The sequence below is a fragment of the Larus michahellis genome, chromosome 2 (assembly GCF_964199755.1).
Source record: "Larus michahellis chromosome 2, bLarMic1.1, whole genome shotgun sequence".
Taxonomy (NCBI): domain Eukaryota; kingdom Metazoa; phylum Chordata; class Aves; order Charadriiformes; family Laridae; genus Larus; species Larus michahellis.
The window spans coordinates 23,077,640-23,093,041 of NC_133897.1; the positions used below are offsets into that span (position 1 = coordinate 23,077,640).

General features: G+C 41.4%; 1 protein-coding gene across 1 annotated transcript in view; it reads right to left on the reverse strand.

Annotated features, from left to right (window-relative positions):
• The window catches only part of LOC141738716 (macrophage mannose receptor 1-like), a 35,521-nt gene that overhangs the window by 14,249 nt on the left and 5,870 nt on the right, over nucleotides 1-15,402 (reverse strand). The window contains exons 6-20 of the mRNA XM_074574537.1: nucleotides 15,008-15,151; nucleotides 13,447-13,629; nucleotides 13,110-13,264; nucleotides 12,198-12,311; nucleotides 11,378-11,493; nucleotides 10,421-10,569; nucleotides 9,795-9,994; nucleotides 9,298-9,419; nucleotides 8,458-8,545; nucleotides 4,883-5,027; nucleotides 4,388-4,423; nucleotides 4,130-4,299; nucleotides 3,217-3,284; nucleotides 1,450-1,550; nucleotides 33-175 (exon numbers count right to left, since the gene is read on the reverse strand). Coding sequence (XP_074430638.1) covers nucleotides 33-175; nucleotides 1,450-1,550; nucleotides 3,217-3,284; nucleotides 4,130-4,299; nucleotides 4,388-4,423; nucleotides 4,883-5,027; nucleotides 8,458-8,545; nucleotides 9,298-9,419; nucleotides 9,795-9,994; nucleotides 10,421-10,569; nucleotides 11,378-11,493; nucleotides 12,198-12,311; nucleotides 13,110-13,264; nucleotides 13,447-13,629; nucleotides 15,008-15,151 — 1,934 coding nt within the window. The remainder of the gene's footprint in view (nucleotides 1-32; nucleotides 176-1,449; nucleotides 1,551-3,216; nucleotides 3,285-4,129; nucleotides 4,300-4,387; nucleotides 4,424-4,882; nucleotides 5,028-8,457; nucleotides 8,546-9,297; nucleotides 9,420-9,794; nucleotides 9,995-10,420; nucleotides 10,570-11,377; nucleotides 11,494-12,197; nucleotides 12,312-13,109; nucleotides 13,265-13,446; nucleotides 13,630-15,007; nucleotides 15,152-15,402) is intronic.

Here is a 15,402-nt window from a genome sequence, read left to right on the forward strand (position 1 = left end):
AAAATACAATATACAGACATTTCGTACCGCACCTTGTTATCAATTTGGAGCCAGTCTTCTGTACACCCACCCTTTGGTGGTGGTGAAGTGGGAGTAACACTTGGACGAACAGTATTGTTAAGCCTTTCACAGATAAATAACTCAACACTGCCACAGTTGAGATCATTCCATGTACCTGAAAATAAATTAGAAAAAAAGAAAAACAAAATGCAACTGAGACTGGGATAAAAATGTCTTTTCCTAAAGAAAATCTACCATAGGAAATAGAACTGGTTACAGTTTTGTATTTCTCTTCCCCAGAAATAATGAGTATTTTTTATGTATGTTCCTTAGAAACAGTCAGGTTTCCAGCAACATTCAGAATATGGATATTTGGTCTGAGAACAGAAATATTTCAATGTAGCAAAACCATAGCATTGACAAAGGCAAGTTTTGACATTGACATTGACAAAGGCGAATTTTCCAAATGCTTAATTCCCCTAAGATCTGTAAGATCCCTAGGATCACTCTGTCTATGTAAGGTACTTGGTCCTTGTTACTTTACTACCTGAGCTTCTCAGAGTCTTATAGTTTTCTGGGGATCTTTTCTCCCTACAGGAGTGTGAAGTAAGAATATAACATTAACATCGTCATCCCCATTTTACAGTTCAGAAATGAATAAGAAAATGGCATTCATTTAATTCACTGCAGAGGCTTACAAGGTAATTATCTACAGCAGAGCTAATAATACCTTATGTTTAATGGAGATATTGTCATTATAATTCAGTGATGTTAAGGACATAACTCATCTTATCTTAAAGAAGATCTCCAAAACTGGACATAATATTTACTCCCCGAAAGTGTTGCTTCCACCGACCTCTAACAGAGCCTAGGAAGATTACCTCAGTTGTAGATTTTAAGACTAGAAATGTTTAAAAGTAGAAGAGATTAACTGCTCCAAACACCGCTAAGTTCTTGGCTAGTGTAAGCCCAATTGCTTGCAACTCTCTGTATTAAAGGGTATTTTTATTTATTTTAATTAAAATAGTTTATAATATTGTTTAGTAACAATCAAAGCCATGCCCAAGCCCTGGATTTTTAGGAACTGCACAAATGATAAGAGACAGTTGATGTCCTCCAGAGGCAGTCACAAAATGGACAGAGGTTAGAGGACAAACAATCCTGACTCTACCTGCAGATGGTCTGATGCTTAGCTGATTTGTTCACACTGAAATTTTCTGACAACGCTAGGAATCAAATTGCAGGTGTAATCCGATGTGTTAGTTGCATATAGTTGAATCTTTTAAAAGTGCATAAATGAAAGAAGAGACTGTGATTTATTTTCCTACGCTTTTTAAGCACTCTATCAAACATCAGCCTGCTCTGTGTTATAACTCACCCAGCCTCGCACACGCAGCCCTCCCAAGCCCATGCCACACTGTGCAGACTGAACGCTGTTACAGCACCCACCTGTTTGGGCATACATGACCACACAGTTTTCATCATTATTTGCAAAATTGGGTTCATTTGGAGCCCAGGCAACGTAGTTCACTGGAGTTCCATCCATCCACCTGAAAGAAGTAATTTGGGGTAATAAAGATTCTTAGTTGAATTAGTTAATATTTCTTTGTAAAGGACGTATTAGAGCTCTGTATTTTAAGTTGCCCACGTACTAGTTTACAAACACATGTTGTTCTCTGGTAAAATAAAAACAAGACCTTCCACTTGGAATTAGTAAAAAATGTCTTTATATCAACTACCTACTCTGTTGACCTGGACCAGGTCTGAACTAACCATCTCAGCTGGCAGTCCCAGCCTTTCTTGGTCTCTGAGCATCGATAGCCTGCAGGAAACACAACAGTATAGCACTGAACCTGGCTTCCTCCGGAGCACGGAAACCTGAGCCTATTTCAGTAATTTCCTGGGCCCAAAAGCAGTAGCATAATATCTTGTAGGGTAAGAGAGAGCCTTGAACCACTTGACACTTGGACCATCTTGTTAAACAAAGGAAATCTTTAATATTATACAGCTATTGCTTTCAGCTGTGCAACAATCATTTATTCTCAAAAAGTAGCCAAGAAAAAGGTGAAAAAGCCTCAGTGTGCTGGAAGGAGGGAAGTCAAGTGGGCAATCTGCCAAGATTGAGAGCCTTCAGACAGCATCAGCTCCAGGGCAATTTAGTGTTTTTCTGGTTTTGGAGACTAAGCAACTGTATGTGTGTTTTGCAAACAAACTACAAGTAGGGAATTCAATAGGATGCCTAGCTGCTTCCACTTGCAAATCTCCTGAGACAAATAGGAAAAAACAGTACGTAATAAGCCAGGGGGAATTATATAAAGACAAATAGTGGCACCATCACACAGCAGCGAGGAGGATGAAACTAGTGAGGGAACAAGGGAGAATTGGACAAACAACAGGTTTTTTCTGAGCAGCAGATGTGATGTAGAAAGCAGGAGCTCCAGGAGATGAGACTATCCAGTCTTTGTGGCTTGTGGCTAAGCAAGGCATCCTGAGACAATAGAAGAAAGACTGAAATGAAGAGACTGAGACTCATCTGACCAAGCTTCAAATCCCAGGAGAAGGCACTAGAAAAAGGAGGGGTGGCAGCGAGGTGGAGAAGAGTGACACAGAAGTGTGTCTGTAACTCATCTAAGGCTCCATGGGAGGTTTAGTATATCCCCAGGCAATTTGTTTCCAAAGGCATTTGTAGAAGAATAATGACTCCACGTGGCCTGAAGCTGTCCTGCCCTGGGCTCTGACAGTAGAACCATCTGGAAATTACCTTCCAGACAAGGGCTTTCTAGTATTGATGTTTCACCTCTAAAAACCAACATGATACCTCACTGTAGGTTTTGTGTTTTGTTGTTGTTTTTTTTTTTTCTTTGATCATTTGAATATTCAATAATGTCTGCAAGTACCATCTGGAACATCTTAGGGACCTCCGACCAATTTTATCTTTCATCTAACAAGGAAAAGGGGATGGTACTGCACTGACTGTGAGTGAACATCTCAGCCTCACAATACAAAAGCAGAGTATAGACCCAAAAAAAGGGTAAATAGTGAAAATATTATGCGAGAAATGCTCCCCCAAAGGAGCAGAATCATATTTTAAAACTTTATGTGAAGACATGGCTGTAGACAGATTTTCTCAGGCATTGAACTTCAACAGTCTTTTACAGACAGCCATGACAAATATTCACTTTATGAGTCTGAAAAACTTAATTTGTTTTTACTTACCGGAATGTCTTATCAAGGCTCACACTTAAGCCAATATAAAAGTTATTTCCCCAGTCTTTATAGAAAGTCTAAAACACAAAAAAAGTAAGAATTTTAATAAGCTGCAAGAAAACAAGTTTCAAATAAAATAAGCAAGCTCTCAAAAACCACTTTAATTTCAGTTGTACAGTTGCATAGTATGTCAAGTACAGGGAGTTGGTGGGATTATGTGCCTGAACTGCAAAATGAAAAATTTTCCTCCAATTTCCAGTATTTATTTTTTTTTTTTAAAGTGGAATGGGATGAAAAAGAAATGGAGCAAAAAGCTATGTTAAGAAGTTAAGAACCAAATCTTAAGCAGGCTATAAAATACAACAGAATTTTTAAGAGTTTTAGGAAAGCATAATGACAATTTACCAAAAGGCTACAAGTAAATGGTAAGGTTTGGTACTTAGTCATGTGGAGGAGAGGATGGAAACATATTTGGTTTTAGTAGTATGAAACTATTTGCAAAAGAGTATATCATGATCAGGTTATTCTCTTCCTATTAGAAAATATTTTGTCTTAAATTTTTTGCTGAAAATCTGAAATCTGTTTTGGCAAAAAGAGTGAAAAAGCTTTTATTGAATTCTGTGAAGAAAATGAGTTGTAAAACAAAACATACTCAGTAACTGTAGCTTTCAGATAAAAAGAGCAAGGGTTTTGAGATTTACATCCTGAGAGTGTTCTTGAAAAGAAGCTGAGGATTTGCCTACGTGTAGCAATTTATCAAAATAATGATTATGGTAAAGCTCTTAAGTAGATGAACCCATGAAAGGTGAAAGTGATTTTTTTTATGATGAGGACCTTTTTCTAATATTTCATAAGCGAGCTGAAAAAGGTGCCTCAGTGAAGGACAGAACAGTGCATTTTTGAAGTAAAATATGTTTCTTACATATCTCCAAAGAAAATTTTTTTCACTTTCACCCTCAATGACAGCAAGATCACCGCCGTTCTTCTTGCAAAAGTCCCTAGCTTTTTCCATAGGCATCGATTCCTTGCTGATGTAGTATTCCTTGTGATTATGTATTATCCAGTCACCGTCGCTAACAGTATATTCATAATCTGCAAGGTAAAACATTAAGCAGTCTGTAATAGAATTTAACATCATTGTATGTTAATTTAGTTCTGTTATTAGAAGTACAAGACTTACTGAACGTGGAATTAGGCTCTGGTTTCAGTGGTGCCCCTGCAATGTAAATCAATATCAGAGTATATTATGTTTCTCAGACATTTCCCAATTAAATATATTTATTCAGTTGTTACCATTTTAATTTCAAGAAATAAAGTTAATCTTAAGGGTATGCTTATTTTTGCCACAGAATTTCTCAAAATATGCGAAAAAAATGGTGTTACACTGAGCAAAATACCATATTAGAGCCAATCACAAGTTAAGCTTACAGAAACTATGCCCAACTTTAGGCTGCTGTATTTCATTTCCTCAACGTGCTGCATGTGTACCCCAACTTACACATCTATCTCAGGGATGAATTCACAGTTTTCAACTGCTTTTATTTACATTAAAATGTATTAAGTGTTTCATTACACTTGATGGCACAGTTGGCTCTAATACATGCAGATAGTGTGATCAGACCTGTGAAGGATGCTCATATCTGTCCCTAAAGGTTGCGTAAGGAAGTCCTCTTACCTTTTTTTATTTGGCAAACATAGTTCCGCATATATTCACAAAATAAATCATTCCAGTTCATATTATTATAGCCACTAAACACGCCACATTTTTCATTTCCATCATAATTGTTTGGTTCTCCATATGCCCACTTTTCAAAATTTACCTAAAGTAGAAACACAGCTTTGTTACTATTTTCCTTTTAAAGTGAAACAATTGTCTTATATCATCCTGTTAATGAAAAATGTACTTCATTTGATTTCATCATCTGTCTTGTGCTTTGATGCCAGACCTTGTAAGGAGAAGGATATGACCTTTGCATATCATAGTGATTCCTCTGTGTATTTATAAGCCATGTTAATAAGCTAAGAAGTTATTGCCCTCTTTGTTATCAGGAGGGATGAAGTTGTCCTGCCAAGCTCTAGAAAGAAGTATCTAAATACCGTTATCTGACTCCTCGGTTGATTATCCTGTTCTGATATTTCAACATGAGACAGTCTGTCAGTGCTGCCATATGGACTAGGGCCTTGCTGACCTTGATCTACTTAAGACGGGGAGGACAATAAAGCCTAGTTTGAGTAGACATACAAAATTATGTCTAACATTAGTGACAAATGGGAATATAGAATCATAGAATTGCCCAGGTTGGAAGGGACCTTTCAGATCATCTAGTCCAACCATCAACCTAACTCTGACAAAAACCACCACTAAACCTTATTTCTAAGAATTACACTGACCCGTCTTTTAAATACCTCCAGGGATGGTGCTTCAACCACTTCCTTGGGCAGCCTGTTCCAATGCTTAATAACCCTTTCAGTGTAAAAAATTTTGCTTAATATCCAATCTAAACCTTCCCTGGCACATCTTGAGGCTGTTTCCTCTTGTCCTATCACTTGTTACTTGGGAGAAGAGACCAACCCCCACCTTGCTGCAACCTCCTTTCACGTAGTTGTAGAGAGCGATAAGATCTCCCCTCAGCCTCCTTTTTTCCAGGCTAAACAATCCCAGCTCCCTCAGCCACTCCTCAGAAGACTTGTGCTATAGACCCCTCACAGGTTTTGTTGCCCTTCTCTGGACACGCTCCAGTACCTCAATGTCTTTCTTGTAGTGCGGGACATAGAACTCGAGGTGTGGCCTCACTAGTGCCGAGTACAGGGGGATGATCACTTCCCTAGTCCTGCTGGCCACACTATTCCTGATATAGGCCAGGATGCTGTTGGCCTTCTTAGCCACCTGGGCACACTGCCGGCTAATATTTAGCCAGCAGTTGACCAACACCCCCAGGTCCTTTTCTGCCAGACAGCTCTCCAGCCACTCTTCCCCAGGCTTGTATCGCTGCATGGGGTTCTTGTGACCTAAGTGCAGGACCCAGCACTTGACCTTGTTGAACCTCATACAATTGGCCTCAGCCCATTGCCCAGGCTGTCCAGATCCCTCTGCAAAGCCATCCTACCGTCAAGCAGATCAACACTCCCACCTAACCTTTGTCTGCAAACTTACTGAGGGCGCACTCAATTCCCTTGTCCAGATCATTGATAAAGATATTAAAGAGAACTGGCTCATTACTGAGCCCTGGAGAACACCACTTGTGACCGGCCACCAACTGGATTTAACTCCATTCAGCAGCACTCTCTGAGCCCAGCCAGCCAGCCAGCCACTTTTTTAGCCAGAGAAGAGTACTCCCATCCAAGCCATGGGCAGCCAGTTTCTCCAGGAGGATGCTGTGGGTAACCGTGTCAAAGGCCTTACTAAAGTCCAGGTAAACAACATCCACAGCCTTTCCCTCATCCACCATGCTTCATTCTGCTACCCACCCCTATCTGCTAGCTCAGGGGCCTGGGTACTCAGAGAACAACTGATTCTACTACTAAAGACTGAGGCAAAGAAAACATTAGGTACCTTACCCTTCTCCCCATCCTTTGTCACCGTGTTCCCACCCTCATCTAATAAAGGATGGAGATTCTCCTTAATCCTCCTTTTATTACTAATGTATTTATAGAAACTTTTTTTATTGTTCTTGACATCCAAAGCCGTGTTAAGTTCTAGTCGGGCTTTGGACCTTCCAATTTTCTCCCTACGTAGCCTTACAACATCTTTGTAGCCTTCCTGAGTGGCCTGACCCTTCTTCCAAAGACTGTAAACTCTCCTTTCTTCCCTGAGTTGTAACCATATCTCTCTGTTCAGCCAGGCTGGTCTTTTTCCCCAACGGCTCATATTTCAGCACATGGGGACAGCTTGCTCCTGCGTCTTTAAGACTGCTTTCTTGAAAAATGTCCGGCCTTCCTGGATGCACTTGCCCTTCAGGACTGCCTCTCAAGGGAGTCTATCAAGCAAGCTCCTGAAAAGACCAAAGTCTGCCCTCTGGAAGTCCATGGTGGAAGTTCTGCTGACCCCTCTCCTTGCTTCTCCAAGAATCAAAAACTCTATCATTTCATGATCACTATGACCAAGATGGCCTCCAACCATCACATCCCCCACAAGTCCTTCTCTGTTTACAAACAACAGATCCAGCAGGGCTTCTTCCCTAGTCTGGTCCCTCACCAGCTGTGTTAGGAAGTTATCCTCAACACACTCCAGGAACCTCCTAGACTGCTCCCTCTCAGCTGTATTGTATTCCCAGCTGATAGGGAATAGGTAGGGTGAAGTCTCCCACAAGGACAAGAGCAAGTGATCTTGAGACTTCTCCCAGCTGCTTATAGAATATTTCATCTACCTCTACATCCTGGTTGGGCAGTCTATAACAGACTCACACCATAATATCTGCCTTGTTGGCCCTCCCCCTGATTCTTACCCATAACCACTCAACCCTATTGTCACCATCATTAAGTTCTTGACATTAATTACACTCCCTAACATACAGAGCCACGCCACCTCCTCTCCTTCCTTGCCTGTCCCTTCCAAAGGGTTTGTAGCCATCTAATGCAGCACTCCAGTTGTGCGAGTCATCCCACCACATTTCCATCACAGTTTTCCTGCTGCACAATGGCTTCCAGCTCCTCCTGTTTGTTGCCCATGCTGCGTGCATTAGTATAGAAGCACTTCAGTTGGGCTACCACTCCTGCCACCCTTTTGCTGGGAGAAGCCTTAACTCCTACCTCTCCATTCCCAGGCACAGCCATAGTTTCTAACCCATCAATGACCCTCACGTCTCTGCTGCTGCATGACTCTCCATCCCCTGCCTTCACTGAGTCAGCAGAGCAAGGGATTTCACTAGCATCCCGTCCCACAGACATTGGCGCACCACCCCCAGGCTTACCTCTAAAGAGCCTGGTTTCTTCCCCTAGCCCCTTCAAATCTAGTTTAAAGCCCATTCGATGAGCCCTGCCACCTAATATAGAGGTCAGTACAACCAGATTTGCTCAGATCAAGATAGAGATTCCATCACTTTTGGTGTTATTTCATTACATTACTCTAAATGTCATACTGTTGTCTATAACTATGAACTATCAAAAGATAAGAACTAATTTGTAGAGTGGAATCAGGTAGTAAAGACTGAAGGCCACTTGTGGCTTGTATAGGAGGAGTTGTGAGAGCTATCTGCCAAGATATACATGGAAAATTATTCAAAAAGCTGGAACAATAAATTATTTACTCACTGGGGAGCCATCACTCCATATAAATCCGCCATCGGAGTCCAAGGCACTTAAACCCATCCAGTAAGATAAGTGAAGATAATCTCTCTTTCTGAATCATTACAAATATAGACAATCAGACACAGTGTGAAATAGAAAAGGAGAATATATATCATTACATTATTCCCAGTGTTTTGATGCTTGAAGTGTCATTTGAGACAGTCATACAAAGTAATCATTCAATTGTCATGTGGGGAAAAACACATGTGGCAGGAAACAGTGAAATGCAGAGCTTCATGGGAAGGATCACAGCTGTCATGAGTCCACAAATACTAAGTTAAATGAAAATATATTTTAAGGTCTTGGTTTGACCAAGTAGCTTAGGCATCCAAATTCAGACATGTCTGTACTCATAGGCTTGATTTAAACATTTATATAAGCGCATCGATAGGGCAGGCTTTCCTTAGTCTCCCAATTTTTTCCCATAACTAAGGAAAGAAGGCAGCACAAACTATTCCTTTAATCAGGAGTATTTTGTCTGCTGATCAAAATGAGCTAAAAAGACCAGGTTTATCCATTCAAACTAAACTCAGTTGAAGCCAATTTTGATGATCCTTCTTTCATTTTTGTGTATGTTCAGGCCACTTCAGTGCATAGCACCACCTTCCCAGAGGCCTGCCAAGAAACCCTTTTGCTCACCTCTTCCTACTCATTTCCTTCTGCCGCTTTGCAAGGATACACATCGTCTTTGCAAAGTAGAAACTGGTCACCAGAAATCCTTAATGTCTCTCAGAAAGGTCATTTTTTAATTGTGGGTTGTTTCTCTTTCCCTACATTGAAATGATGCACTGTGCAGATACTTACAAGCTCGTTATTAGATTTTGTTCTTCTTCAGTGTGGATACAAGCCAGATCTCCTCCAATGGCTCTGCAAAAATCCCTTGCACCAAACCATGTTTCCATTTTCTCCCTTCCTCCTTGAAAAATCTATAGAAAATGGACAATTAAATACTGTGTTGGGTACTACAGAAATTTAGAAATAGCATTCTGGGCTTCTAGCCTTCGTCTGGTGTCCTGGTCTCTAGTTTTATCACTTACTATTTAATTGTGCAACCATAAGCCTGTGGTTCCTCTATCAAATTTGATTTTCCTATCATCTCCAAATCCCAGTGACTCCAAACTTAGTTCGACCTACACGCAGCACTTTCCAGCACTCCCCCAGCACACCATGTGGGGATGGCTGGACATGTGTTACCACAGACAGGTATCAGGTAGGCAGAGTAAAATCCACCTTCCACAAATAAATGAAACATATTCTCATTTGAAACGACAAGGATTTGCATTCAGAAGTTAAAGACCTACTTTGAAGCAGGAGCTGCTCTGAGGAACGGATTGCCATCCCTCTGGGCACGATGGGAGAGGGATTGTCGTTGGAGGAGGAGGAGGAGTGACTCCCTCCACCAGCTGCTTGCAGAGAAACATGTTTGTTTCTTCACAGTTCAAAATATCCCATAATCCAGCTGAAGTTCCTGTTGTCATGGCCACGCAGCCTGACTCCCTTCCTTCATGAAACATAACATTTTTTACCTTTATTGATAAATAACTGCATCTTCTCAAAGCATATGCTACTTAATTAAATATAATCTGTCCCCACTGCGTTTGGGTGCCAATAGCTCACAATAGCTCACATGCATTTGAATTAAATCATAAATAAGCTTTATCAAAGTCTTTTTACATTACGCTATGAATCACCACCTATCAAAGCCACCAAACAACAGTGAATGATACCAACTGACGCGTACAGTCCCACATGCTCTACCAGAAGGAGCTACCATGATCTCTGATTTAATCCCTTTAGCACAAACAGAAAGTTGCAAAGTTGTTTTTGCCACTTTATGCCAGTAGAGTTTCTAAACCACTATTTAGCTTCCAAACTCTCACTTCTCGGGTCCCCAGAGCAGAAACTCAGTGGCCCTTGTGGCACGTACCAGGCATCCCCGCGTTCCAGTGGGTGAAGGTGACCACATCCCCACTGGCCCACCTGAATGTCCCCTGCTCTTCTGCATCTGAGAGACCGATCCAGAAATACTTTGCTGGATTGAATCCAATTACAGAAGTCAAAAAAGCTTGTTCATATCTGTGAAGAAAAAGTACCAAACAGATGTATCGCATTTTATTGTAATTTGTTCATTTCTTCAAACGACTCATTGTATTAAATCTGGTAAAGTTCGGGTGATTTGTTAATATGTGGGAAAAGATATGTACGGATTGAAGCAAGGGTAATGATCTTACTTCAAGAGTTCTAAATCTTATATAAATTAGTTTTTATTTTATGTTTTGGTATTGTAAATCATGTTTAGAATTTAAAGTGATTCTATTCTCCTTTTGTGCTACACGATGAACAACATGAGCCAAACAATACTTGTGTTAATGCATATATGTTATTCATTCTGTATAAATAGGTACTACAGTGTTTTACTGAGCTTTATGATAAGGTCTACATCTTTAAATCTTGTTACTCTGGGGCAAAAATTCTACTCTTAATCTGAAAAGGGTAAGTTTCCAGATCTGCCTGTTACATAGGAAAGGATGAAAAGCTCAAATCCAGAGGAAATAAATAGTTCTATATTTATCTGTTTATTTTTAGTTCAATAAATTTTAAAATAATCTGGCAGCTTGGGGTTGTTGGGAAGTTGACGCCATTTTCTAATTCGTGGAGTCAACAACAGTGTAGGTGTGTAGTAGCAAAGGCTTGAATGTTTATATTGATGACATACAAGCCCCTGACATGTTTTGTAATACTTCTTCAGTTCTACCATAAATTTTCCAGCAAAGGAGTGGTGTCACATGAGACGCTATGAACAACTGCGAAGTAAGAAGGGGTTTCAGTTTGGCCCTTCCGTCCTGGTTGTGCTTATGAAAGGACAAGAATTACGTTTCCATACCTGTCTCTCACAGAAGCCAGGTAACCTTTGTTTTCCTCACAGATTTTTTTCGCTTCTGCAAATGTTGCTGGTAACTGCCCCACGGAGTAGCAGTAAAAGCCGTGCTTCATCCAGCCCTGTCAGCAACAACAGCAGAGATGCAGGGAGGGGCTGTCAGGCTGCACACCACAGTACACTTCCGAAAGTCACGTTAATACCCCACCCCAAGTCAAAATGAATCCCAGAAACCATGAGAAGAAATGACGAGGATAATCAGACATAGCTTTTGTAACTGCAGCTGTGTGTCTTGGCCCTCGAGAAAGGACGCGCAAAGGGTCATTGCGAGCAGCAAGCCGTGGTTATGCCTTGGAGGTGGCAAGCACGCTCACAGCCGCTGTGCGGCTCCTTGTGTAAAGCCTGCTCTGCTTTCTCTTTCTGTAAGTGTAGCTGTTGCAAGAGGCTCCAAACAAGTTGCAAAATAGTCAGTTCAAATATTCCTGCCTCCTGTGGCCGGTTGAGGGAACCGAGGAGGCTGGGTGCAACCCAACAACGACACACGGAGGGCAGCTTTTGTGGGCAAAGTGACCAGTTCTGCGCTGGGAGAGAGCCGAGAGAAGCGTGCATGTAAGGGGGTGAAAAAAAAGAAGTTGACCTAAATTTTGTTTAAAGAAAGAAAAAATTTCCCAATAAGATATTGAGAAGTATCAACAACACAGACAAAATTAACAGCTTTTTAGGGCTCCACCAAGAACAGTCAAAATAATTGACTTCTGTGATACTCACTATCATGGGGATGAAAGTGAGATGCACCGACCTTTCACTGCTTTTGTTTTACACTTACTTTCTGGCAGCCCGGGTGAGTAACCTCAGCTTCCCCTGATTCTTCTGCCAACGGTTTTCTTTTACAGACGTAGCCGAGTTTGGTTTCACAAGCACTGTCAGCCCAGGATCCATCCTGAGGAAGAAACCAGAAGGAGAAATGAAATCTAGAGAAAATCCAGATCGAACAGGAGTATTCACCATCCTCAGAGAGAGCACCTCTTTCTTCCCTTGGCTGAGGCTGTTTCAGCTCTCTTCCTTGCCCGGATGCTTTCTCCAAATAGGGAACACAATAAAGACAGTGAGGGACACCTTCCCTCAGAGCTGTGGGAACGGGGGCTGCATGTATTAAAGGTTCAGCGACTGACGAGAGCAGGAAGGAAACATGCTGTTCCACTCTATTCTCACCAGCATAGTATTTATTATGAAAAATATGAAAAATGTATAATTTAAGTCTTTTTCCATAGTATTAAGATATGTCATTTTATGCTGATTCTATTGTACCTAATTTTTTTCCACCTCCAGTAATATGAGCTTCCAATAAACCTGTGTTTTAGGTGTTTTAGGTGTTTTAGGGGAAACGTAAGAAAGTCCCTGCTCCAAGAATCTACTACGCAGCTGTGAACAGCCACGTTGAATGTGGATGACGAGTTACTTCAACCAATTTCAGATGGGAGATTTGTTGTAACTGTTGCAGAGCAGACCAAGTCTCAGCGCGGTGCATCGCTCCTGGTGCTCCACCATACACCTTCCTAGATCTGCTCTCCAGTCTCCCTCCACACTGAGATATTCTGAATTAAACCAAGTTCCTAAAACCCTTTAAAATCCTTGTCCCTTCTTACATTTTTTTTGGTTTTGTTTTGTCACAGATGTTTTGCTTTTGGGGGAGCACAAAGGACAGAAGAAAGCATGAAAGTAGGAGAGGAATTTTTACCTCTCCCTTCATCACGATGCAGTCTGCCTTATTCCGTGTGTGGGTCGGCTCTCCGTGATGCCATTTGGTGTAAGTCACAGGTGTCCCATCACTCCATTCAAAATACATTTGAACCCTGAAGTCATTTAGACCAATCCACAGCTCATCGTCTGGCTCTGGGGACACAAAGGTAATTGTAGGTACGGGTATGGCTTAACGTGGAACAAACACATCTCACACACACTTTCAAATGAACAAAGCCTTTTTAAAAAACTGTTAAGATCAAGGTTACAACGATTAAATGGATAATAACAGTAGTGTAATTCCAGATTAAAAAGTGACCTGCAGGAATACTCACTGTACCCAAGCTGAGATACTGTAAAACTGTATTCCTCAATAGTATGAATACTCGCCAGGTCTCCATCTTCTTTTCTACAGGAAGACTGGGCTTCCTTCCATATTTTGGGTGTTCTGTAAATTCTATAGCAATGACCTGCATAGGCTACCCATTCCCTGGGGCACTTAAAATGCTTTAAGTCACCTAAAAAAAAGTTATTTCAAAGGATTAATGAGCAGTCCTGTTCAGTGCTTTCTTTTAATCAAAAAGAATATGACCTGTACTGACTTGAATTTTAAATGTTGGAGCCCATACGGGCAGGGGAGAGAAACAAAAGTCTGAGGATCACAAAGAAGACAAACCAGATTTTTCCATCCCAGTTGTGCTGGGAACTACCCAAAAACTCTTTTAAAGAATGAAATAACTACCTAGTAATTCGTCAGGAAAACTTTCAGGGCACAACTCCATGTTAAACTCCCCTCACTGAGGCTCTGGGTACAGCCAGGTTTTACAGAAAAGCACCTCTTTTCCTACCTAGGGACTTCATCTTGGTGAATTCTGGAGAGTTTGTACATTTTTTCTCAGGAAACACCAATTGCTGGAGAACCAGTTGGAGCTCCTGCAAAGCCCAAACCATATATCAGAGAGCCCAGACACGTTTATGTTATACCAGACGTGTCAGAAATGCCAGCTGCACAGAAATGCTACACACTTTGTGCAGCGGCTGTTTCTTGGTGTGGATTTAGTGTGGCCAACCATCTTCCACTACTTTGAAGGTTCTCATGGTCTGGTCCTATAAAGGAAACTGAAGAGGGCAGGATGTGCACCCAGCATTAGCGTGTGATCAACCACATTGTTCAGTGCTCCCTGGACGTGGTTTTGACCTGTGCCAACTTGCATTTCCCTAGGCAACATCCAGACACAGTTTGGAGGTTAGCATGGGTCGGAAACCATTCCCAGTAAGCTGTCTGGATGCGGCCAGAATGTACAGGATGCCAGCTATGATGTACCTTTCATCCCCAAAACCAGAGAATAATCTTATATACTAGTGTATATGTAGTTGAGGAAGTTACTGCAGAGTTAGTAACATGCTGGGAATTCCCAGGTGGAGTAACTGCACGCCATTTCCTTCACATGGATAAGATCTAGTTTGCCTCAGGTGGAAAGGGAACTCAATTGGGAAAATGTGCCAGCCTCATATTCTGAATTTTTCCTTTCAGAAGAGAGCAAAAAGAGTCAGAGAGAGCAGGGGGAAAATGAACTCTGGCTCACATCTTTTTGCAGAACACATTTTTAGCGTATTTTTCAGAGCACGGGATATTCACCAGTATTTTGTGGCCTGGATAACATGACCAAATACATAATCCTGCCTTCTTTAGCACCCTGGGATCTTTTCAAAATGATGAACAACATCTAGACATCATCTTTAAAATGAGACAGAAAATTACAGTCTTCTCAGCGTTTGACCCAGGTCAACAAACATAACCCTTTTGTTTTGACAATACATTGTCATGTCATATATGGCATCTTCCCAGTATTTCTTACTCACTGCAAAATTAGCCTTATTTTTTGACCAACTCACCTGAGGCAATAGTGGAGGAATCTGAAGAGGAGTTTCTCTTTTGGCAGATATATCCCAGTTTCTGGTCACACATCTGGTTTTCCCATTTGCCGTTCCTACCTTGGAACGTCCCACATATTTTTCCAGATTCCACAGAGGGATTTCCTTTAGGGAAGAGACACAACATGCAGACAATCGCTCTGTGGGATTTTCACCTCACTGGAAATTTTCACCTCATCACAGGAGGGAACACACAAGTCTTTTGCAGCTGCAAAGCCACTGGCTTTATTCTTCCCAAGAGAGGAGAGGAGGGAGCACCACTGGGACGGCCGAGAGGGCCGACATTTCAAACATGAGACCTGCCCTTCTCCCATGCACTGCTTAAGAAGAAATCCAGTGTGTTTGAAGTCCTGCAG